The 22,210-nt window shown below is 37.7% G+C and overlaps 8 protein-coding genes across 8 annotated transcripts; 4 read left to right on the top strand and 4 right to left on the bottom strand.

Annotated features, from left to right (window-relative positions):
• Positions 1 to 99: 99 nt before the first annotated feature.
• L201_006592 (uncharacterized protein) lies at positions 100 to 2,043 on the top strand (the record flags this gene model as incomplete). The annotated part of the gene is made up of 8 exons (XM_066222311.1): positions 100 to 115; positions 184 to 222; positions 287 to 302; positions 362 to 421; positions 491 to 667; positions 745 to 1,133; positions 1,215 to 1,925; positions 2,003 to 2,043. 8 exons carry the CDS (start codon positions 100 to 102, stop codon positions 2,041 to 2,043), a joined length of 1,449 nt encoding a protein of 482 aa, XP_066078408.1.
• Positions 2,044 to 2,289: 246 nt separating this feature from the next.
• L201_006591 (uncharacterized protein) lies at positions 2,290 to 5,333 on the bottom strand (the record flags this gene model as incomplete). The annotated part of the gene is made up of 13 exons (XM_066222310.1): positions 2,290 to 2,373; positions 2,456 to 2,575; positions 2,670 to 3,074; positions 3,142 to 3,567; positions 3,641 to 3,724; positions 3,800 to 3,950; positions 4,016 to 4,071; positions 4,130 to 4,224; positions 4,298 to 4,407; positions 4,464 to 4,552; positions 4,645 to 4,985; positions 5,058 to 5,168; positions 5,291 to 5,333. The coding sequence occupies 13 exons, from the start codon at positions 5,331 to 5,333 to the stop codon at positions 2,290 to 2,292; spliced, it is 2,115 nt and encodes a 704-aa protein (XP_066078407.1).
• A 359-nt stretch (positions 5,334 to 5,692) lies between these two features.
• Positions 5,693 to 9,929, top strand: L201_006590 (uncharacterized protein; the record flags this gene model as incomplete). The annotated part of the gene is made up of 16 exons (XM_066222309.1): positions 5,693 to 5,862; positions 5,950 to 6,790; positions 6,847 to 7,209; positions 7,270 to 7,535; positions 7,599 to 7,689; positions 7,744 to 7,918; positions 7,979 to 8,302; positions 8,364 to 8,437; positions 8,491 to 8,591; positions 8,661 to 8,749; positions 8,808 to 8,971; positions 9,050 to 9,124; positions 9,184 to 9,310; positions 9,378 to 9,435; positions 9,502 to 9,810; positions 9,872 to 9,929. The coding sequence occupies 16 exons, from the start codon at positions 5,693 to 5,695 to the stop codon at positions 9,927 to 9,929; spliced, it is 3,285 nt and encodes a 1,094-aa protein (XP_066078406.1).
• A 271-nt stretch (positions 9,930 to 10,200) lies between these two features.
• Positions 10,201 to 11,507, bottom strand: L201_006589 (uncharacterized protein; the record flags this gene model as incomplete). Its single annotated transcript, XM_066222308.1, has 5 exons — positions 10,201 to 10,249; positions 10,371 to 10,672; positions 10,753 to 11,012; positions 11,133 to 11,283; positions 11,367 to 11,507. 5 exons carry the CDS (start codon positions 11,505 to 11,507, stop codon positions 10,201 to 10,203), a joined length of 903 nt encoding a protein of 300 aa, XP_066078405.1.
• A 582-nt stretch (positions 11,508 to 12,089) lies between these two features.
• Positions 12,090 to 13,966, bottom strand: L201_006588 (uncharacterized protein; the record flags this gene model as incomplete). The annotated part of the gene is made up of 6 exons (XM_066222307.1): positions 12,090 to 12,462; positions 12,530 to 12,837; positions 12,894 to 13,046; positions 13,113 to 13,280; positions 13,348 to 13,443; positions 13,544 to 13,966. The coding sequence occupies 6 exons, from the start codon at positions 13,964 to 13,966 to the stop codon at positions 12,090 to 12,092; spliced, it is 1,521 nt and encodes a 506-aa protein (XP_066078404.1).
• Positions 13,967 to 14,691: 725 nt separating this feature from the next.
• L201_006587 (uncharacterized protein) lies at positions 14,692 to 16,926 on the top strand (the record flags this gene model as incomplete). The annotated part of the gene is made up of 3 exons (XM_066222306.1): positions 14,692 to 15,103; positions 15,168 to 15,460; positions 15,532 to 16,926. 3 exons carry the CDS (start codon positions 14,692 to 14,694, stop codon positions 16,924 to 16,926), a joined length of 2,100 nt encoding a protein of 699 aa, XP_066078403.1.
• Positions 16,927 to 17,236: 310 nt separating this feature from the next.
• L201_006586 (uncharacterized protein) lies at positions 17,237 to 18,813 on the bottom strand (the record flags this gene model as incomplete). Its single annotated transcript, XM_066222305.1, has 8 exons — positions 17,237 to 17,341; positions 17,436 to 17,503; positions 17,625 to 17,716; positions 17,856 to 18,125; positions 18,224 to 18,239; positions 18,310 to 18,464; positions 18,548 to 18,623; positions 18,726 to 18,813. 8 exons carry the CDS (start codon positions 18,811 to 18,813, stop codon positions 17,237 to 17,239), a joined length of 870 nt encoding a protein of 289 aa, XP_066078402.1.
• A 527-nt stretch (positions 18,814 to 19,340) lies between these two features.
• L201_006585 (uncharacterized protein) lies at positions 19,341 to 20,075 on the top strand (the record flags this gene model as incomplete). Its single annotated transcript, XM_066222304.1, has 4 exons — positions 19,341 to 19,379; positions 19,488 to 19,553; positions 19,622 to 19,726; positions 20,007 to 20,075. The coding sequence occupies 4 exons, from the start codon at positions 19,341 to 19,343 to the stop codon at positions 20,073 to 20,075; spliced, it is 279 nt and encodes a 92-aa protein (XP_066078401.1).
• Positions 20,076 to 22,210: the final 2,135 nt, after the last annotated feature.

Below are 22,210 nucleotides of genomic sequence, written 5' to 3'. Positions count from 1 at the left end.
TTCCTTCTTGAAGAACAATATACATAATTCAATCTAGCTCAAGCTACTAGATCGTAGAAGTAAATCAGTGCCAAAGACGGAGTAGCTGAATTCATCAGGATGGATTTGGTACCTTGTAAGTCCAGGACCAAAGCTATGAGCCCAGCTTATTCATGTTGGTACTGGAACGCCCATTGTTTGTAGATATGTATTTTGAGCAGCAGGAAGCTGGATCGCAACTATGTGAGTCAGCTAGACAATCAGCTCTGATTTCCCGGATGTAGCTGACATCTCCTGTATCTGATAGGTGCTCAACACTGCTTGTAAGCTGAGATTGCCAGCTCGAAAGCGGCATTCAACTTAAAGTTGACCTGTTTTATAGGAACAATCTGTTACAGCAGTTTACCTATACTGAATTTGATCTGGCGGATATAGCTAAGAAGTGGGTAAAGATCAGCTTGAAAAATTGGCCTCTCTGTCAGAGCTTCATGAGCTAACGAGAACAATGTAGACTTGATCAAGCTGAAAATGCTACACTTGATATGTCTCATCAGCTAAAGAAATCATACAATTTTGATGATACCGGTTTCTTCTCTATATCGGTATTGGAAAGAGCTTTAGAAGTTTGGGACTCAAGTTTAGTTAGATGGAGAGGTGAAGCTATGAGAGAATATCAAGAACATCCAGAGTAAGTTGCGGAATAAGAGAAGATTAAAAGGTAAAAGTCTTTGACGACTGACGTTCAATTCGGTATAACGTTCACAGGGAACAAGTCGCTTTTATCCTGAATCTTTCATCACATTGGTTTCCTTTGAGAAGATTTTCAACTTATCCACCTTCGAAATCAGCGAATAAAAGATGGTATAATCTAAATTCATTTTTGAATCAACCTGAATGGATCTCACCCACATATTTGAGATTAGTTTTAACACAAGCTGAACAAGAAGGTTATTCAGTTTTCGTAGTCAGAAAGAATGTTAATGGAAATGGAACTACAGCTGCAAATGATGAAGAAGGTCAAGGCTGGAAAGATGGCGGCATAGGTATTTTACCTGAGTGTTTAGCTGATACAATGGCTATTGAACTTGGTGAACCTGTAGGTAGATCAGGTGCAGGTGGATTGACTAAATCATCTTTTGGAAGTAATGCTGGACGTAAGTGCGGATGCTACTCATTGATTTCGACCGGCGATTGCGAGAGAGGAATGTTTCACTGATTGATTCTTATTTGCATAGCTTCACAACAAGCGGGAACATCTATAAATCCAGATACGCCCACAGTCGATTTTCCGTCTTCATCAGGATCTGGTGCAGCAGCAGCAGGACCATCATCACCACCACAATCGTCCCGAAGAAGACGTAGACAAGAGGATCTAGTACCTGAAGACGTTGATGAATCAGACATATACTCGAAACCTGGAATAACCCGTTCAAGACAATTATCAAATAAATCCACACCTAAAATCAATGCTACAAAACCAGATGACGCCGATATATTTGATAATCAAACTTTCCCTTTAGATCAAAATCAGAATGATAATGACGATGATGAATCAATAAATTCTGAAGAAGCTGAGGGTGTACCCAGAAATCGATATGGACAACAACAAGAAGATCTATTCGGACATGAATCAGGATATGATCGTGATCATGGATATAGTGGACCAACAGATTTCCAATTTAATTCAAGAAGTTATGACGATGAAGACGAAGCTTTACAAGCTGCTCTAAAAGCTTCAATGAACGATTTACCACCGAATTGGAAACCTCCACCTGAATTACCACCTAAATTAGAAACTCCCGTATTGAAATCACCTGAACCTACAACGGCAAATCAACAACCGTTATCGGAGATCCCTCAAAAGAAGGTAGAAGATAATCAAGACATTATAGTTGACGATGATAGTGATGATGAGGATGACAAACCTGCTCATGAACCTTCTCCAGGTAAGTCCCAATTCAACGATAATAGCTGCACAGATAGATTTGTGATTTTCGCTTATTTGTGCAATCCTTACTTTTAGACGAAATTCGTAGACGAAGATTAGCGAAATTCGGTCAATAGTAGAGAAAATGTCACTTTTCAAGTTCATGGAAGACAAGGTTCGAATTCCATTGAGAGAGGAGCGGCACTGTTAAGTACCGTATCTATCGAGCAAGAAGAGTATGGACAATATACAACGACTCATGCGTATGTACATATAGAAAGTAAAGATTATTTTGTAAACAGTCAAAGAATCATCGTAAAATATGCATATCTAGAAATACAATTTTTATTTTCATCAAAAAGTCAAATTCATTCGCTTTAAGATTACGGATGTATAGCTATAGGATCATGTGCTCTTGAATCACTAGCAGCCATAGTGTTCCATAACACGAACAGAATCAAGATGTGCTAAAAGAGATATTTTGTGTAATCAGCAAATGAGCGATATTGAAGATTGATTATTGTTAAAGCAGAAAAAAAGATAATTTACCAAAGAAGCAGAATAAAGTATAAATAAACTTCTAGCTCTTTTGTTCCCTATTATAGCTCTAGTGAGGGAAAATACACCTCTTTCTAATGGATTTAAGGCCTGAATAGCTCTTTGTGCCTCCTGATCAACATAATTCCGCATTCGAGGATTATCAGCTATATATCTATAATAGAAAAGTACACCGGATAGTAAGAGAACGTAGATCATTACTCACTCTTCCTTTGAAAGCTTCGAATGGGTTTAAACTTTCATCATATTTATCTTTATATTTACCAATCTCATCATCTCGTCTTGAAGATGAACCTGAAGAAATCCCTACACCTGTTAAACCTCTTCCACTCGTTCCATTTGGATTCGTTGTTGATCCAAGTACATTATATCCACTTGGTCCGGCTCCGTTATTATTGTATGAACCTATATATCTAACTTTCTCATACAGCTTAAGGTTGTCAGCTTGTAAGGATTTGATCTCGGTTCTGAGATCTGATATGATTTCAAACTGTTTTCTTAATTCTTCTTCTAATTCTGCGTTACGTTGTCTGAATCTATCTCTTTGGGAAGTGACAATAGGTAATATGGAATTATCTGATGATTGCTGAGCAGGTGATGCACGTCCGTCCTATGTAAGATGATCATAAGCATACACACGTAGTTAGTGAGTGTTTTTGAGGTATTAACAAGCTCACAACTTTACTACCACCTATATCAAGACCTTGTAAACCTTTAGCTTCTTTCTCAATGTTACCTGAACCCGTAGCAGTGATACTATTATTATTGTTTGAACTATCTTTATTTTCAATATTCATTAGATCATTTTCTAATTTTTCAACTAAGCTTATTTGTTTATTTAAATCATTTTGTAAATTTTCAATAATTTCATCTGTTTTTGAATGTTCAAAAGATAATTCTTCCCATGATACTCTTAATTTAGTTAAATCTTCTAATAATCTTCTATTCTTTGAAACTAGTAAATTTTCTAATGATCGATTCAAAGATTTATTGGCTACTGTTGCATTGGGATCAGGTAAAGTTAGTGCAGGTGATGAAAATTGGTTTTCTTCTCCGTCTTCATCCTCATTTTCGAAGAAATCTGCTCCAGAAAATTCCACATACTGTTTTTTGGATGTAACAATGTTAGCTTGAGGTCATCCCCACGCGAAAGAGTTGGTAAGTCGATTTACTCACTTTCATGATCTCTAATTCTCTCTTCAGCTCATCATAGTCGCTATACTGTTTGACCTTGTTCTTCAAACTATGAATTTCAGTACCCTATGAGATGTTGCAACCAATCAGCCACTCACCGTCCCCGGATTCAAATATAGGGTACTTTCGTTGCTAACTTACCTGTGAAGCGACTTCCTTTGCCAATTCATCTGCCTTCTTTTTCGCTGTCTTTTCGGATTCCGCTTTCTGTTCCTTAATTTGGTCTAACGCCTTTAACAATCGAGATGCTTCTGCTTCGAGCTCTTCTATCTGCGATTCGAGTGCTTTGACCCTGGAGTTTATCGATCAAAAGTCAGCTTGATTGGTACTGGCCTAAGACGCAGACTTCAGGCTTACTTTTCAACTTGTTGAGATCCACTTCTCACGGATTCTATCTCTGATCGTAAAATCTCCTGTAGCAGATGTGATATATCAGTGATCATCCAAAAATTCCGCATTTCCATTACTCACATTTCTCCTTTCTACAGTAGCAACCCTCTCGTTAGCCCTAGACAAGTCGGCAGCTACCATATCTAATTCCGCCAATCTAGCAGCAACGTCTTGTTCTGCAGAATGTTTATAGACAATCAGTCATCGTTCAATTACAGCTTTATCAGGGGCCCATAGATTCCAACATACCTTGTCTCTGACTAGCATCTAGTAATTTCGCTTGCGTACTTTCGTTCGAGGAATGCATATCTCGTAGTTGGTTTCGTACGGTTTCCACCTGCCTTTGTAGGTCTTTCTCCCTATAGAATTACGAATTTAGCAAATGAGTGGAGAGATGAATGATAAATGGACTGGCCTTTCTTCATAATTACGCATTCTCTCGTCATACTCAGCATTTAATTCATTCTCTTTTGAAGTTACTCTTTCTTGGATTAAATCTTCCATCTATTGTAGTGGGAGAAAAAAGGATATAAGCATAAATTAAGGTCGGAAGTGTAGTCAAATCATGAAGAAGAGCAGGAATGATTATGACTAACTCTTTCCTCAATTTGATCAACTTTCGCCTCAGCTTTTTTCTTTTTTTCTTCAATATCCTTATAATCATTTAACTGTTTTTTCAGTTCAGAATTATCTTCTCTTAATCTGTTTAACTCATTCTCTAGTATTTTGCTTTCAGCAATCTTAACAGTCTGATCTACGGCAGCATCTAAGAGTGGATATGGATCTGGAGCGTCTGCCAATAACTTATATACATTTAAGAATGATGATTCAGATAATTTTGATCTTCTTGTTAATGAATCTATTTCACCTTGATATGCTTTTAATAAGACTTTGATTGCATTAAATTTTTCATTATCATCGGGTAATTTCTTAAATTCTAATTTGTGATCAAGTTATTCAGCTATCAATATTGACTTGTATCTGGTATACTGGAACAAACAACACATACCTCTTGTCTGCTCAGCTAACTTCTTTCTTCCAACAAGGTTTTCTTTTTGATTTTCAACTAATTCTAAAGCCGTTGAATCCAAGGACTTTTGCAATTCGGACAAGTTGATTTCTGAAGAGATCAGACATCTGGTCAGCATATAGTGTACAGAGACTCTGCGAAACTCAAGCTTTAGACCAAGATTTAAGCAGAAGCCATATTTTGCTCTACCTTCCGATGTTACACAAACTCACCTTTCCATGTCGTTAAAGCGGCAGAGAAGTTCTCTTCCGCCATGGTGAATATTTATCCTGTCCTATCAATTCCAACTCGGAGATGGTTACTGGTGTAGTATTGAAGTTATTTGTCGTAATCTAATGGAGCATGAGTAGCTGTTACAGCTGAGAAAGTTAAAGTTGTAAATAACGACAACATCATGAGAAGTGACACGCTTATATCTTATATACTTTACACCCAGGGTGAATAGAGGTCAAGTCGCGTGTCGATTCCATGCGCATGACCACCATAGACACAATTCTCACCATAGGGATTTGTTATTGTTTTTGTTCATAATTATGTGACTTGTAATGTTCGAACGATGACAAACACCTTATATATTCATGGAAAACATGCTAGATAGCCAATAACCCAAACAGATGTTAACTGCATCTTCATCCTCATCGAGGTCCAAATCAACTTTGACAGATTCATCATCACTTTTAGCCAATGTTGATCTGGAAATAGTAGAGAGGATATTCGAAAGAGGGAAATACGCGACTTCTTTCCCTCAAATATTTAGACCGTACACAGAGGTATTACAGGAATAGTATGTCGGATTTCTATCGATAATTCACACCAACCTACTACTTACCAAGTATCAATAAGGTCCGCTAATACCTTGATATCTCTATAGCGATATCTCACCAACAAACGATTCAACGTATTATGGTTTTTTGCTAAAAGTGGGAGTAATTAAAGCTGCTACGTGGGGTGATAAATGGTCAATATGGAAAGCGACTCATTCGACTTCCATCATATCTCCCCAGGAGTCGCTACTGGAGAATGAGAACTCAATCAAGACGACCGAACTGTCTTCCAATCGTTCATTTTCAAAATCACAATTACCATTACTTCGAGCTAGAGTACCATTCTTAGCATCAGCATCATCTGATATCGATGAAGGTTTTGCGCCTTCGATCAAAGATGATATCCATGGAAATGAGAAAGAAGACTCGTATACCGAAGAAGGGAGTTTGACCCTTGGTAATCGACCTAGTCCAAGGAAAGAGTTATCAAGAAGTCATTCCAGCCAAAGTAGAAATCGTATGTCCTATGATAGTCATAGAAAAAATACGTCAAGGTCATTAGTCGGCTACACACCTGAACAATCATTTGAGATTACAAACGAATCATTGGATTTTGATCCTCCCATGAGAACTTCAACACCCATTTATAGATCACCAAAGTATAACAACAGTAGATTGATCAATCAGAATCCTCCTGAATATTCAGTATCAGATCTGAGTCAAACAATAGAAGACTTCTCTGCCTTAGGTCTATCGACTCCAAAAGGTAAAAATACATATTCTCCCAAACTACCACCACTGACCTCCCAATCAACATGGATCAATAAGATCGACGATATATCGGAAGGGGATAGAAGGTATATGGAGAAGAAGGCAGATGAATTCTACAAGCTTGGTTTGATGGGTAGATGCTGGGATATGTGGTTTAAGACGTCTGAATTCTACAGAGTAAGCTTTTTGTAGCTCATTGTTACATTTCGAAAGCTTACTAACATGTAATATAGGTAACATACAAAAATATCCCTGTAGCGAGAGATAATTTACTACTTCGTCAAGTCTTGGATAAATGGTCAAAAGCGACTCAGTACCAACTATCTTTACCTGGAACAGCTGATCGACATCGACAACTAAGTTTGAAAGTTTCTATTTTGCGTCGATGGACCAAGAAATTGAAGGAAAAACGATTAAGTGGTCTTGAAACTTTATGGGTAGAAGAGAGACAACTGAAAGAGCTAGAAGAGTTATTCGGAGTTTGGAAAAATGGGACAGATAGGAGGAGAACAGAAAAGTGGAAGTTGGATATGGCGAACAAAGAGCTATATTTCGTCCAAACTCGAGATGAAATAATACTGAGGAAATCACTCATGGTGAGACTCCAATCATTTCGGTCCAACGCATGAATCATCGTTGACATGTTTATGATCTAGCACTGGAGAATCGAAGCTCGTGGTAAATTAGCGGAATCTGATAGAGAAAAGCTCATTCTTCAAGAGGCATTTGAAGATTGGCATTATCTAGCAGCGAAGAAGAGAGATTTGGGCGCTATCTTAGTACAAGTTCAGACCGGAAAGTTGCGCCATTCTTTCGAGGTGTGGAGGAGAAAAAGCGTCCTGAAACCTAAAGAAGATGATTTTAAGGAAGCCTGTGACTTAGGTCTAGTCAAGAGGGTCTGGAATGACTGGCGTATATCCAGGTAAGTTTACCTGACGGAGACAGCATACACGTTTCTTCAAATTCAAACCCGTTCTTATTATAGCTGGCAAGCCAAACAATCATCTACGTTTGATCGAAGAAGGCTACTATTGATGACAATTGATAAGTGGAAAACAGCAGAGCAGAATCAAAAGGTAAGAATTGTGTTAAGAGAGAAAGGGTCTAACTGGGCTGACTACGTTACATAGTTGATGGAGCGCAAAGCCTTAATATACGATAAGACGCGCTTGTTGGATAAAGCATTCAGAGGATGGAAACTTGGATCATGGGGTAAACTACTATTTCAAGCCAAAGAAAAAAGATTACAGGAGAAGGTATGGCAGAAATGGCATAATAAACAAGATGGTTTGGTCCAATTGAACAGTAAGTGATGAAACGTGGAGGATGTATAATCGAAAGATAGGTACTGATAAACCTTCACAGACTTGGTAGACCAATTCGTCGAGAAAAGAGAATCTCGAAAATTGCACAATATCTTCTCGCGTTGGCGATCATTCACTTCAACACGTCATGCAGATCAACTACGTGCGGTGCTCATCTACGAGCAAAATCTGCAAATCAATACGCTGTCGAAATGGTATAACTCAACGCAAATCATCAAGACCAACAGAGGATTGGCGGACAAAGCTCACGCCTTCTTCCTGCTGAGAACTGCTTTCAAAGTATGGCGAGCTGAGCAAGCTAGACGGAACGCCGAGAGATGGGTTGAAGTGAGAGAGCAGGAAACTATCAAGAATGTTTTTAGCAGTAAGTTGACATGGTCGTTAAGTGAAAAGATGAAAAAAGCTTATGGCCCCTCAATTCGCAGAATGGAGAATGTTATCGTGTAAATATGGAAATCTAAAAAAAGCTGAGGTAGTCCTGAAGGATCTCCTCGAGAAAGTAAGTACTTCCCAACTTTCGTATGTGGACTGCATTGATCATATCCGATGCAGCAATCACTCAGGAACGCTCTTGCCAAATGGACACATCGAGTGATCGAAGTGAAAGACCGTGAACTAAGGGTTTCTCGCGCGAGAGATGAACAAACTATGAGGTGAGTGTTTTCGCTCGGCATATGGCAATTGATAGCATGCTAAATGGATCCTTATTATATATGACGCAGTCAATCACTTATGAGATGGCGAGGTAGATTATCGATCATAGAAAGTAATCGTAAAAAAGCAGATGATACTTTGGAGATCCGTGAATCTGGTAAGTTAGGCAGCATGTAGGAGACACGACTTGCTCACGTATGGCATTCCATTGATAGAAAATCTACGACGAATATTCAGATTTTGGAGAGGGAATGCTAAAAGACAGAAAAGATTACGAATGACTGCCAATAACTCTTTGATTGAGCGAGATCAGAAATTGGTTAGAAGCGTATTTGAGAAATGGTATGAGAAGAAACGCGAACTGGAATTGCAGGACATAGTACATTACCCCATTCGCCGGCCAGCTTGATTATAGATGTGTACACTGACGTGGTTGCGTTGGACTTTTTGGGTATAGGAAAAAGAAGTAGCGTTCTTACATGAAAATGTCGTTTTGTATGGTGTCATGGACAAATGGAAAGCTGGTACACAGGTATGTTATATTGATGTCCGCAAATATAGATTTAGCTGATCGCCCATCTGTCTTGGTAGGTACTACCTGGTATAACAGCCAACTCGTTACGGTTGAAACGTAAAGCCTTACATAAATGGTTCATTGCTCTGGAAAGGAAGAGAAGAGCTGGTGAGCTACAAAGCGAAAGAGGTAGGAAATTACTCTGTAAGCTATTTGCCTATCAAACTCTAGGAGAAGAATAAGCTAAATTTCCTAACTGTATCTGATTTAGCCGAAGCTTTTGAATTGTGGAGAGATGCTACTGTTCATAAAGCTGCATTAAATGCTAGGTGAGTTTTGTTCCCGCCAATTATGATGTGAAGGAAGTAAGCTGATTTTGAATTACAATGAATCAGGAAAATGAGAGGTAGATCAAGACCTTCAACTATATCTGATCGTAGAACGTCGTTAGGTACACATTTGCCTTTTTCTCTAGAAAAGTTGTCTTCATCCGGAAATCGAAGAATTACACCTACTTCACCAAATTTCCCCATTAATAATAATCCAGCTTACAGAACACGTATAGATGAGAGAGGACGTCTTTCACCTAACTTGAATGCCGGAAATGGTATGAGTATTGGAGATAGAGATAATGAAACGGTTCATTCTGAACCTGTTTATTCTAGATTAAGAACTGAATTAGGTAATCATGAACAGAAGAAGAAGTAGAGGTGAAAGTGAAGAACCTGAAGATCTGAGAAGATATCAAGTTGAAGAAGAATTTAGACCTAGAAGTGGTAGTGAGATGCTAAGAGCTTTGAAGGGTAATATACCTGGCAGATAAGTAAAAGATCAGGTGAATTTATCTACACAGTCAAATATACATAAGTAGGTTTATACATAATTGCGCATACTATATGACGAGAACTGTCTGCGTATTTGCTTCTCCCTGACATCTATTTTTATAATACAAATATCTAAGTTTACGATCGTCTATATGCACATCTTCGCATTACCTATCGTTATTGGACAAATCCTGGTGTCATATACTTCTACATACTCGCTTCTAGGACTGAATGCGCCGTGCGATGGAGTTGAAGATTGAACTATACATTCTATATTTGAGGTAAAACGTCTTTTGTCACCACATCGTAATGACCGGGTCTGAGGCAATTGAAGCAAAATGATGGAATATCAGTTTTCACGTTTATTTGTGTATACCTTCTAGAGAAAGAAAGCAAGAAGGGAATATAGTAGTCATATCAGAGTTATCGTCCAAACTCACCTATATAACAAAGTCAAAGGTTTAGCATTTTCAGTAGTATCTTTACCGAAATCTACCCAATTAATAACATTTGTTTCATCACCAATATCTGATCTATCTAAATAAGCAATTTTAATACCAATATTTAAAGATTCTGATAAAGCCATGATTTGTGCATGATCAGCTTCTTTTCCACAAGGTTCAACTTCAGATCTACAAAATTCATCTGTTGATAAAGGTAAAAAAGTTATAGGTGATAATAAAAAAGGTGAAAATGTTTCTGAATGTAATCGGATATATGAAGATGTAATTAATCTAAGTGCCTATATGTGTACGTATAACATATTTAAAGGAACGAAATCAGTTGGTATTCCTCTTAATAATAGTGAGGTGTTAAACTCACAACAACAATACAATTTGAAGTTTCAGGATTTTGTAAAGTTTGAACAATACCATATTCATTTGAAGTTTTTTCATCATCACCATTATCAAATCCTCTAATTAAAGATAATAAAGGATCTAAAAATTCTTCATATAAATCTTTATCAAATCCACATTGTTCCATTAAAGGTAAAGATTTTTGAATGTTTTCAAAAGATAAATTTGCTTCTAATTGTGAATTTGATGAATGTAAAATTCGAAGTAAATATGCTAATGTGAATGCTATATGTATATCGAGGTGTATATCAACTTCAGTTTACTTCTACTGTTACATTTTATGTATTCCATTAAGAAATAATCACAACAAATGAAGGATGTCTACTTGGAATAAACAAAACTCACATCGATAAAAACAATCACCATCACCTCTTGCTCTCCAAATTTGATCCCAACCATTTTCAGCTAACCAATCTAATTTTTTTAATATTTGAGTCGATCCTTTTTCGTATTCTTGACGTATAACTGATAATGGTACAGGAGTACTTATCAATGGCTAGATGGGTGAGATGGAGGAGCCGAAACTGTAAATTAGAGTAGTCTTACCTTTTAAGCAGAAACGTAACATCCAAGACTCACCTTATCCATTTGTGAATCCTGATGATCCATACCTTCCATCAATTTCATGATTTCTTGATCCGTCAAAGTTGATAAATCTGTGTTCTCATCTATTACTCTAGGTTGAGGTTGCCCTTCACCTTCATTTTTCTGAGCACTCATTGCGTTTGATATTCTACTTCAATTTTTCGAAATTTAAAAAATTTGGTTGAATATTCAAAAAGTCCGTTCAGTGCGTAGGATTAAATCAAGAATGGTTATGTATGTTCCACTCTTTGTATTCGTAGATGTTTTCGTGTCTGTCTGATACTTCTTTATAGTGTATTCAAGATTACTGTCTTTGTTGTTGTTGTTGTTCTTTACTACAACAAAACACGCTTACACAACGTTTTACATTGCACCGCACACACAGATAACTGCCCAAACCTGTATGACGTACTCTCAACCTGTAATGTTCCGAGATAACCGGCGACCGTAGAGCCTAAACTCTGTTGAGATAACTTACACCTCACAAAGCTGGAGCAAATTGACCGAGAAGCTATGCATGTATGATATAGCAGTAATATGAGATGGGTGTACAGAAACACAGAAGTATGGCTACATAGAAATATAAGGCTTGTATTAGTATTTATTGAACCTGTGGTTGATATATCTTTCCTTCTTCCGCACGAGTAACGATTGTCCTTTATTACCTGATTGTCTAGAGATCTCATCTGACATCTTGGTTTATCTAATAATATCTGATTAATCTGATTTCTCACAGACACTTTCCCAATCACCCCATCTTTGAGCTCTTTCATCAATCCATTTATCAAAGGTTTCCCATTTACAACTACCATCTAAACCATCTTCACATCCACTCATTTTTTCTGCTCTACCATTAACTACAGCTCTAACATAATCTTGTTGTTTATGTTTATGATTTTGATGAAATCTTTCTAAAGCTACATGACCTAAGAAAGAAACTAAATGACTTGTTCTCCATGCTCTATCATCAACTCTATGGTCTAATGGTGGTGTTTCAGATGATGGATGTGCGTGTTCAGATGAATTGAATAAATTCAAGAAAACAGCTACGAAGGCTGGCGATTCTCGATGGGTAAAAGATGGATGAAGTCTATAATACATTTGGTCAGCTGAAATCCTTTCTGACTGAAAACTTAAGCCATATTTAGATTACTTACAGTTGTGTATGAGTAGCGTTTGGAGGTAATTTAGGTTCAGGCAATTTACCGCCTTTCTTGTATGTACCTAAAGTGCCATCATCTTGATTAGGTGTATGTTCGCCATCACCCTTTGTATCTTTACCAGCCAATAAATGTTTAGCGGTTTTAGCCCATGGCATACCCAAGTATGGTGATAAAGGTGAACCGTAACCCATCATATAATGGAATCGAACATCGAAATAGTATTCAACATCTAACCATTCTTCATCGGTGAAAAGGTGACAAAATTCAGAATGTCCAACAGCGATGGATTCGTAGCCACATAACTGGAAAAAGCAAAGTCAGCTATACGCCTACAAAGTTGAGGAGAGGGTTAGCTTACCATTTGCATTGCCAGGATATCTTGATCGTTCAACTCCTCTGCCAGTTCAGGAATTTCCCCTCTTAGTCTTTCGATAACCTTTGGTGCATAAACGGATAGCCACTTGTTTGCAGGCTCAAGCGAAGGTTTCTTATCAAATGTGTCGCAAGCTTTCTGTAAAGACGGAATGTGTAAGCTGACTAACCGTGATTTCGGTAATCAAGTTAAATCGCAGCTTACATGAGGAGTCAGAGATCGATCCCAATCTTTAGCTTTATTGGGTACTTTAACTAATTGTACTACTTCCCCATCACCTTCTCCATCATCACCTGATTGATGGGAAGGGAAACCACCTTTGATGTATGATTTAGCAGTATCGATATCTCTTGTTGAGCTGGCTGTCCAGACCTGTAAGATAAGTTATAGTCAGCCACTATACCTGTTATTCATGGGCAAAGTCTTTATTCCCACTAACCTTATAAGGTGTCTTGTTCTTATCCTTCTTAACTGAAGTCTTCTTCTTAGAAGGGAACAGTGGACTATATTGGTCCCTTATGTATTTCCCAAGGAACTATGTAATGTAATATATTAGTATAGTGGATACGATACAACGCAACAGTATATTACTTCCATTTCACACCCAACATGTTAATCGAGGATAGGAAACATACTTTAGCGTCTTTTTTACCTTGTGGAGAAACGACTTCTAAAGTATCATCTGAAATAGGACATTGCCAATCATTCAAAAATTTCCATTTACCTTTTTGAGGTAATTTTGATCTATCTATATTGGCTATTTTTTCAATAAAAGGTTTCATAGTTTCTTCAAATTCATCATCATTACCCATTATACTTGAATGTCTTATCAACAAAGAAACTCTATCTAATTCACATCCTTTAGGTAATGGTGTTGGTTTTTCAGTTGGTATATAAAATGGTGATATTGCTGATAAATGTTTTAATGGATTAATTTTTCTTGGCGTATTACCTTTACCATCATGATGTCCATTCAAATAAAATGGTTGTTGTTCTTGAAAATTAGAAGGTAGAGCTAAAATAAAAGGTAATAAACCAAGTAAAGTTAAAAGAAGCATCTTGTCCGTCTATACAAAATCTTCCAACTAGGAAGAGGGAAAGAATAAAGTATGTGATGAACAACAATAGTAACAGAAATTAAAACAAATAAATCACAACAACTTTTTATTGAGTACTTGAACTTGAACGATCAAGCAGAAACCGTTCGATGTATAAGGTAGGTAGATAGAGGAGAAAATGTAAAAATCCAACAAAAAAAGCTCTACGGTGGTATTTGTGCTCACATGGCAAAAAATACGTCATCATCATCGGCAACTGTCACCTCAATTAATATGCCAAGAGTGAAAATTGGTTTTGTTCCTGTTAACTAAGCTGATATGCAACCGTAAATAGAAATTCTTGGGGGTTACAATTGATATCTTCCATTCAACCAAATATGAGTGGAGAAAGAGACTTTGTCAGACTATATTGTCTTGAAAATGATTCTATTCAAACAGATCAAAGCATATGTATGCAGATGCATGCCCATGATGCATCTAAGTTTCAGCTCTTTTAACAATACGCGGTGGACACACTTTATTTGAGCGTCCACTTACAGATCATTATGCATCAACAAACATTACTCCAGTTTACCCTGAAATTCAACAACAACAACAATGAACATGACCCGACTGATTTTACTTTTCAGAGTCTTTCATTCTGATCTCCCATTTTGGTGCCAGATTTGTACCCTTGTATGGCAGGTTAATCCTTGCTAAACCTTTTGATCAACAAGGACTTTACTATGGCTTTACAGCCACCACAAACCCCTTGGGTTGGATTACCTAAATTTCAAGATGAATCTTTATTGTTAAATGCTCAACCTATATTTGATGTTAGTTTAGGTGATGAGAGTGACGTTGGATCGTTCGATACACCTGTTCCCACGAGGATAAGAAGTAACAGCAACATTGACAAGCAAAATCTAGAGCTGGATTTATCACTTGATTTAGGGGATTATCTACCTGAAGAAGAAAATCAGACACAACCCGAAGTTAGTAACATAACTCAACCCATATCACCTATAGTTACGGAAAACAACCCAGCACAAGATGAGGTAGTGGAGATCGGACAGCAGACTAAACAGCCAGCTGGTCAAACACACAAGAGACAAGGCAGTCATTCACTTATACCTATAGCAGGGCCGTCTAAGAGAAGTGAGTTTGTTGTTCTATTCCAGAGCTGCAGATGTGAACTTATTGATGACAATGACATTTATAGCCAAGCCACCCGTCCAAAACAAGAATGACGATTTATATTCACGACGTCTAAGCGATTCTATAAGAAGATCATCAAGCTCCAATTTACAGGATTTGTACGCAATGCAAACTAAATCTTCGGTGTCGCATAATGCACAAGCCTCTTCATCCAAATTACCCCAGCCCACCAGATCAACTATAATACCGAAAGAAACGGCAAGTTCAAGATTGAAAGCTGGATTACACAATGATGTCAATCGAGGGAAAAAGGATAAGAGGGAAATCGAAGATTTAGATGTCAATGGGCATATACAAGTGAGTCGAAATACTGCGATTATATCAATTAGCGATCCGACAGAATATAGCTGAATCAGCTTATCAACCAGAAACAAACAACATCCAAAATTATATGTGAAGATCAACCTTCATCAGCCTTATCTAGATATTTAACAAAATCTAAAGTCAACATACCCACCCATCAATCTTTGTCAGATACCGCGCAAAATCCACAACTCTCAGAAACACATAGCGAAAATTCCAATTTGACGGTGAAAGACAATATACATAATCAAGAAAACGAGCGTTTGGTACTGCCTCGTCATAAATCACCATTCTCAGCATCTTCAGTGATGTCGGAAACTTCATCAATCAATACACAAGTATCGAAAATATCGAACATCAATGATGAGAATGAAAAATCGACCTCAAGAAGATCATCAATGTCAGAAAAAGTAGTTGGGTTCCTATCAAATTTGTTGAATCGATCGATCTCTTCCAATTCGTTGAAGCAAGATGCGATAGAACAGGAAGAAGAAGGATCAAATCTCGTTGTACAGAGAGATCAGGATAACACTGTAACAATGGATAGCGAAGAGCATGAAAACCATATTCAGGATGAGGATGAAGTAGATACCAGTTCTCAGAATCGATATTCCTTTCCTACGGAGCAAAGTATTCAAAAACTTCCACTTAATTCCACAAGTCGGATCAACAATGAAACCGTCATTAGAAAATCTCATGGTCCTATCGTTGTTCCACTCACCAAACCGATACCATTTTCGAGACCGCTTCATCTACGTACAGAACCGAAAAATACAAAATCTCAAACAGTTCAACATGTCAATTCAGGGGCCTTTAATCACGCTCGTAGATTACCTTTACAGCCTTCGAAGTCGATAAACAAGCCTACGAAAGCACAATCCTCCACTTTATGCCCATCAAATACAAAATCTTCAACGATATCAACATCGACTGATAAAAATGTTTCTCGACCAATAGTTAAAGTAAAAACATCAGCTTTCGTTTCAGCAGCTATAGCTAAATTACCACCACCTGGTAAAGGGCATCTGACTTCTACTTCAAATCAACCAATCACTGTTCAATCAAACGAAAGAGTAAATAACTTGAAAGATAGGAAAAGTGTATTTGAACGATTATCAGAATCTTCATCTACAACTTCAACTTCAAACAACTTAGTGAATTCAGGCTTGAATGAAAATGGAAATACAGATATCATAAAACAGAATAACCAGAATAAAAAGAATAATCAAAATTTAACTATACCTATAAGAGGACATACACCAGGTAAAGCATCAAATTTACGTTTACAACAAAGAGCAAAATTTGATGCTATTGTACAAGAAAAAATCAAAGAGAAAGAAGAATTACAGAGAAAAGAACAAGAAAGAAAAGAAAAACAAGAAGAAGAAGAATATCAAAGAAGAAGAAAACAAACTGTTATTTGGGCAAAACCTGTTCCTGAAATGTATTATAAGAAGTAGATTAAGGATGATAAATATCCTATTTTTTCTTATTCGGGTTCTGGTGTCTATATCTTGTGTTTACAGTGTTCTCGTTAATATAACCCATCGTTGTTACTTTATAATCATATTATTATGTTGTTATGTATATTTGTCCCGGTTAAGGAGATCAGATGGGTCATCGCGTATTATGGTATTGTGCTCTTCCAATCAACTTATTGTCACTCGCTCATTCCTGTAGAATACATTCTGATACATGATGTACAAATTATCTCTAATTACCACCCAACAAACAGCACATGACAAGTTCATCAACATCCTAACAATGTGATCACAATTTTCCCTTGATTAGATCTTTGACTTTTTCAGGTGCTAATACAGATTGAGGATACGGTAATAACGATTCTCTAATATGATGTTCACCGCCATCAACGACCTATCAGAAACAAAAAAATCGATAAGTACTCGTATCATGTGTCTTTTCAAAACAACGAATCGGAGGCGAGCAATACGGAAAGAGACCGACTTACGGTGACAGTTCCTGTTATCCAACTTGCTGCGGGTGAAAATAGGAATACAGCTGCGTTTGCGATGTCACCTATGTATGATCGATATCACAAATGAGCATTTTATTTCTGATGTAATGACTTCTCTACATATTTTCAGGCCAAACGATATGATTATATTGTAGAATAACGCAAAACATGCATATCACTCACCTGTGTCACCCATCCTACCTAATGGAACACCATTTTCAGGATTTGTACCTTTTGGAGTTAATCTTGACATTCCTTCGGTGTTTCCGATTGGCCTATAAGTGAAAAATATGATTCAGCTCTACATTCGCTTCATTCCCTCATTTGAAGTCATTGACTTCATGCAGTGTCTGCAGCGTTGTTAAAGTGAATCTGCTGAAGATCAAAACAGGAACCTAAGAACACCGAACTTACCCTGGAGCAATAACATTACTTCTGACACCTCTTGGGCCTTCTTCAACAGCTAAAACATTACTTAATGAATCGACACCAGCTTTAGCAGCTGAAACGTGAGCTTGATAAGGTAAACCTCTGTAATGTAATGTAGCTGAGATGTGTAAATAGGATCCCTCTGATTCACGTATATATGGTAAAGTTGCTTTGATTGTCCTATATGTACCCAATAAATCAATATCGATTACTGTTTTAAATGCGTTTGAGGACAATCCTTGTATTGGTGCTAAGCTAAGAATACCAATAAAAAATCAACAAAGCAAATCTCCACTTGGCTCTCTTGTCAGAATACAGCCCAGTATCAAGGCTCGGTGTGGTTCACAACTTACAAATTACCAGCAGCACCTACATCCAATTAATGATTAGTTTCAGCGATACCGCTTGAAATCCTTGACAAAACGTCAGGGACACCTACCACAAATTACAAAATCTATCTTTCCGAATTTATCTACAGTCTCCTTGACCGCCTTTTCCAATTGTTTGGGATCCCTCACATCCGCAGAAGCAGGTAAACATGTTTGACCAGTAGCTTTTTCAAGTGCTTGAGCAGATTCTGCTAACCCTTTTGCACTAGTAAGTGACAAGCATTATGTCAGTATTTGCTGACCCACAAATCGAATATGCGACAGACTAAAGGCTTTCTATTCACTCACTCTCTACCTATTATCGCTGCGTCAACCCCGTGAGACATCATAGTTTCCACTACTCTGTAGCATATTCCACTTCGACCTGTAATGAAATCATGGAGGCCTCAGCTACAGCGGGATGAAAGTGGATTTTACTGGAGCTCATGTTTCAGTCTACTCTAAGACGGCGAAAGATGATATTTACCCCCTGTACAGAACAGTACTTTCCCTTTGAATAGATCATCTCTAAATACCTCTTTACTACTGGATACTGGCGCTCTGAAGCTCGACATGATTTCAATACTTCTATGTCTGCGTGAGAATATAGCGGTTTTGGACTGATATTGAGCCGAAGAAGCTGTCTAATCTATGTACAGGGACGTCGATGTATGGAAAGGAGAGTATAACAAGTTAAGGAAATGCATTTAGATCAGACGTCCGCATGAATGCATTCATTCAACATACAACGCTCTATTATGCCCGGTTAAATCGTTGACGTGACAACCGGCTAAAGCGACATTGTATAAGACACGTGGATCTCGCGTAAAGACGGCATCAGATGGCGGTAAATGACTTTCAATGACTCTGGGGACCCAGGCAATGCCGCTTCTACTAAAAACCGTTTATACAGAAATGATTGGAGTTCATTTTTCGTTACAAGTTTGACCTCATACCTTCCCGTACGGATTAGGACTCCTTTGTTGCTTCGTAGTGTATATTGGTTCATGTAGTCATCTTCTTCTGTGTCTTATCCTTATCCTTCACTTTGTTCTTACACATACTTCGTCTTCAAACTTATAGCTCAATCACTTCAGTCAATATGGTTTACACTATCGTAGTTCACCTTCAATCACTTCCTGTGAGTTTAAGATGATGTTATACTGAACGAAACCTCGCCTAGGAGTGGTTGCAAGCATGATCTATATTGATGGCTTGAGCTGACTTCGTTTTCAACCCGATTGTGTAGGATAAGGTAGAGGAAGTCAAAGCTAAACTCGTTGAAGCTGCTTCAGTTTACAGAAATGATAAAGAGGTGAGTGGTGCAAAGGTGATGTAGAATACTTACCATAATACTGATGTTTTATCAATGTCTTCCCGTAGACTATCGATTGGCACGTCATGCAAGATCCAAAAGACTCAACTAAATTCTGTATTGTAGAAAGATACGAGAAAGAGTCTTCGCAAGAATACCACTTGAACAACCCTGTGAGTAAACGTATCTCGTCATACTATTCCCTGTTTTCATGCGTATGGTCATCCAATCCCCCACGTATCTAAGGTTATCACCATAGAGATTTCCTTCGATCGCCATCTTCTCACTTCCTAACTCTTATTGATTGTGCCATAAGCTAACCTTATGTATTTGTGTGTTGATAGTATTGGAAGGTAAGCTAAGCTCTGACAAATATCTTCAACATTCCGATATCACGGAAATTGAACTGTTCTCGCTGACAAAACCATCTAAATTTCTTTCTTCTCACTACAGACTTTCGACCCATATGTTGTTCCTAGATTAGCTAAACCTATGGATTTAACTAGATGGGAGGAAATGTAAATTGGGATAATGAGATATGGAGATGTTAGGAAGAAAGACATGCATGAAATAACTCAGCTACGAATGTCAGGGTGGCATTCTGGTGTACTGTAGTAGTGGAACAAAGCATACTACGGGTAATATCATTTCCTTTGTAAGATCAATACCTCCTTGTATGCGAGCAAGCATGTTTGGTGTCCATAAGGCAAAGCTTGGGTATAGCCACAGTAATCATTGAGAACGAACACCTTCGATCGATGATCGCCCTGTTCCAGCAGTGGCAGAAAAGCCTCCAGCCTAAGGAAGGACAAAAGTCCTGTCCATTGGTACACGCATTATGAGCAGAACAAAATCAAACAGGAGCATTAATTCCGGTGCACTCCGGATTCTACGGTGCATAGTATAGATTGGACAAACATGTTTGAAAACGCTGAATATGTATGCTATTGTTATTGCATGCTATATATTACCATTGTATACACAACACCTCTTCAGTCGATTGATACGAATAGGCTTGAATGGTTTCCCAAAATACCATAAAAGGTTCACAAAGCTTTCTTCGTTCTTTGCGGTAAGGTACACGCAGATCTTCTTAACGTCATTTGGAATCAAAAGATTCCCATGACTAACTACTCTTGTAATTCTGTTCGCATGGTCTAAATGACAAATCACCTGTTTTTCTCAATTTATTAAAAAGAGGAAGGACGCCCATCACAATACACTTGGTAGTGCAGTTATTGCCAATGCAGATCAAATCAGATGTAAAAAGAGGTACACAAAAATACGTTATTAGAAAAAATGTGATTTAACAAATAATTTATAATTGCGGTAACTTGTTGGAATTAATGTTTAAACGCGTAAAAGGACAAGGGGGAAGAGCGTGAAAACCCACAATAATTAAGATAGCTATCACCGATATTGAAATTAAGACCTACTACAGCGGAGAACACCGGCACTTTTCCAAAGAAATGATCAACAACATCGAAGGGTGAAACCCACAGAAACAAGCGTTAGGCTCTAAAAACTGTAATCTTATCAATCAGAGACCCCCGTTTTTGTCCTCTTCAGCAGAACATTATGCCAGATGTGAAAGAAAGCATTTGCTGTATTCCTATCTTGCTTCCCTTCTCTTATATCCAAGAGAGGTACAGATGCACTCAGATTTGCTTGGTGTTTTGTCCTTGAATTTTGAGAACCTTATTGTTCTGTAGGGGTACAGTCGGGATATCATGAGCGAGGACAAAAGGATGATCCAACTTGACTTTTCTCTTTATTGTTTGGGCGTTTCATACTATTGACTCGCTGGGTACTTAGAGAGAGATTATATCCTATTGCACACTCCATATGCGTTATCAACACTTCTACACTTACTTATGTAGTTCATTTCAAGACCTCCCGACATCTGAATCTCGACACGACCTCTTCAACTTGTCGCTGTAATAACTAACGCCATTCAAAGGTAAGCGGCGTCGGTTGATTCTCAATTTTAGCTTGAAATCCAAGACCCTGAACCAACAATAAACAACTTATTCTAGACTCTTTTTCACTTTTTTAGCAAGGTGAGAGAAAGAGAGAGAGAGAGAGAGAACAACGGCGCGTTCCGCCAATTCGCTATAAATACCACCATACGTTACCCATTCCTTTGTTACCACATCATCATAACAGGGTATCTGAATAGAAACACCTTTAAAGCAAAAGACAGGATTACTTTGTGCTCACTTTATGCAGACTGATTTAGGGGAGATCCGAAGTTCATTCATAATAGAATAGAAAGTGAAATATATAGAAGAAAAAGACAGACTTTCAATCGAGCAAAAGGGAAAAGGGAGAAAGATTAAGCTTTTTTTCCCGAATATTAAGCACCTAACACCCCTTTGAACCCCACACGCGTCTCATCCAATACGTCTAGGTAACAAAAAGTAACAAAAACCTTTTAGCTTCAAGCTTCGATAACGTCAAAAAAGAAAAAGCTTTTTCTACTACACTAGTGCTCGAGTACAGAAGTACATCAACATCCAGTAAAAGATTTTCAAACATCATAATAATTGAAACAATCAAAAACTTGATGTGCTCGTGATTCATCATCAGTTCCTTTTCTTTACTCCGACGATATTCACCTTCTTCATTGAAACATTTATCCTGTCTCAATATCTTCT

The sequence above is a fragment of the Kwoniella dendrophila genome, chromosome 9 (assembly GCF_036810415.1).
Source record: "Kwoniella dendrophila CBS 6074 chromosome 9, complete sequence".
Classification (NCBI taxonomy): Eukaryota; Fungi; Basidiomycota; class Tremellomycetes; order Tremellales; family Cryptococcaceae; genus Kwoniella; species Kwoniella dendrophila.
The sequence above is the reverse complement of the archived record's forward strand: the minus strand, read 5'-3'. Positions and strand labels throughout refer to the sequence as shown.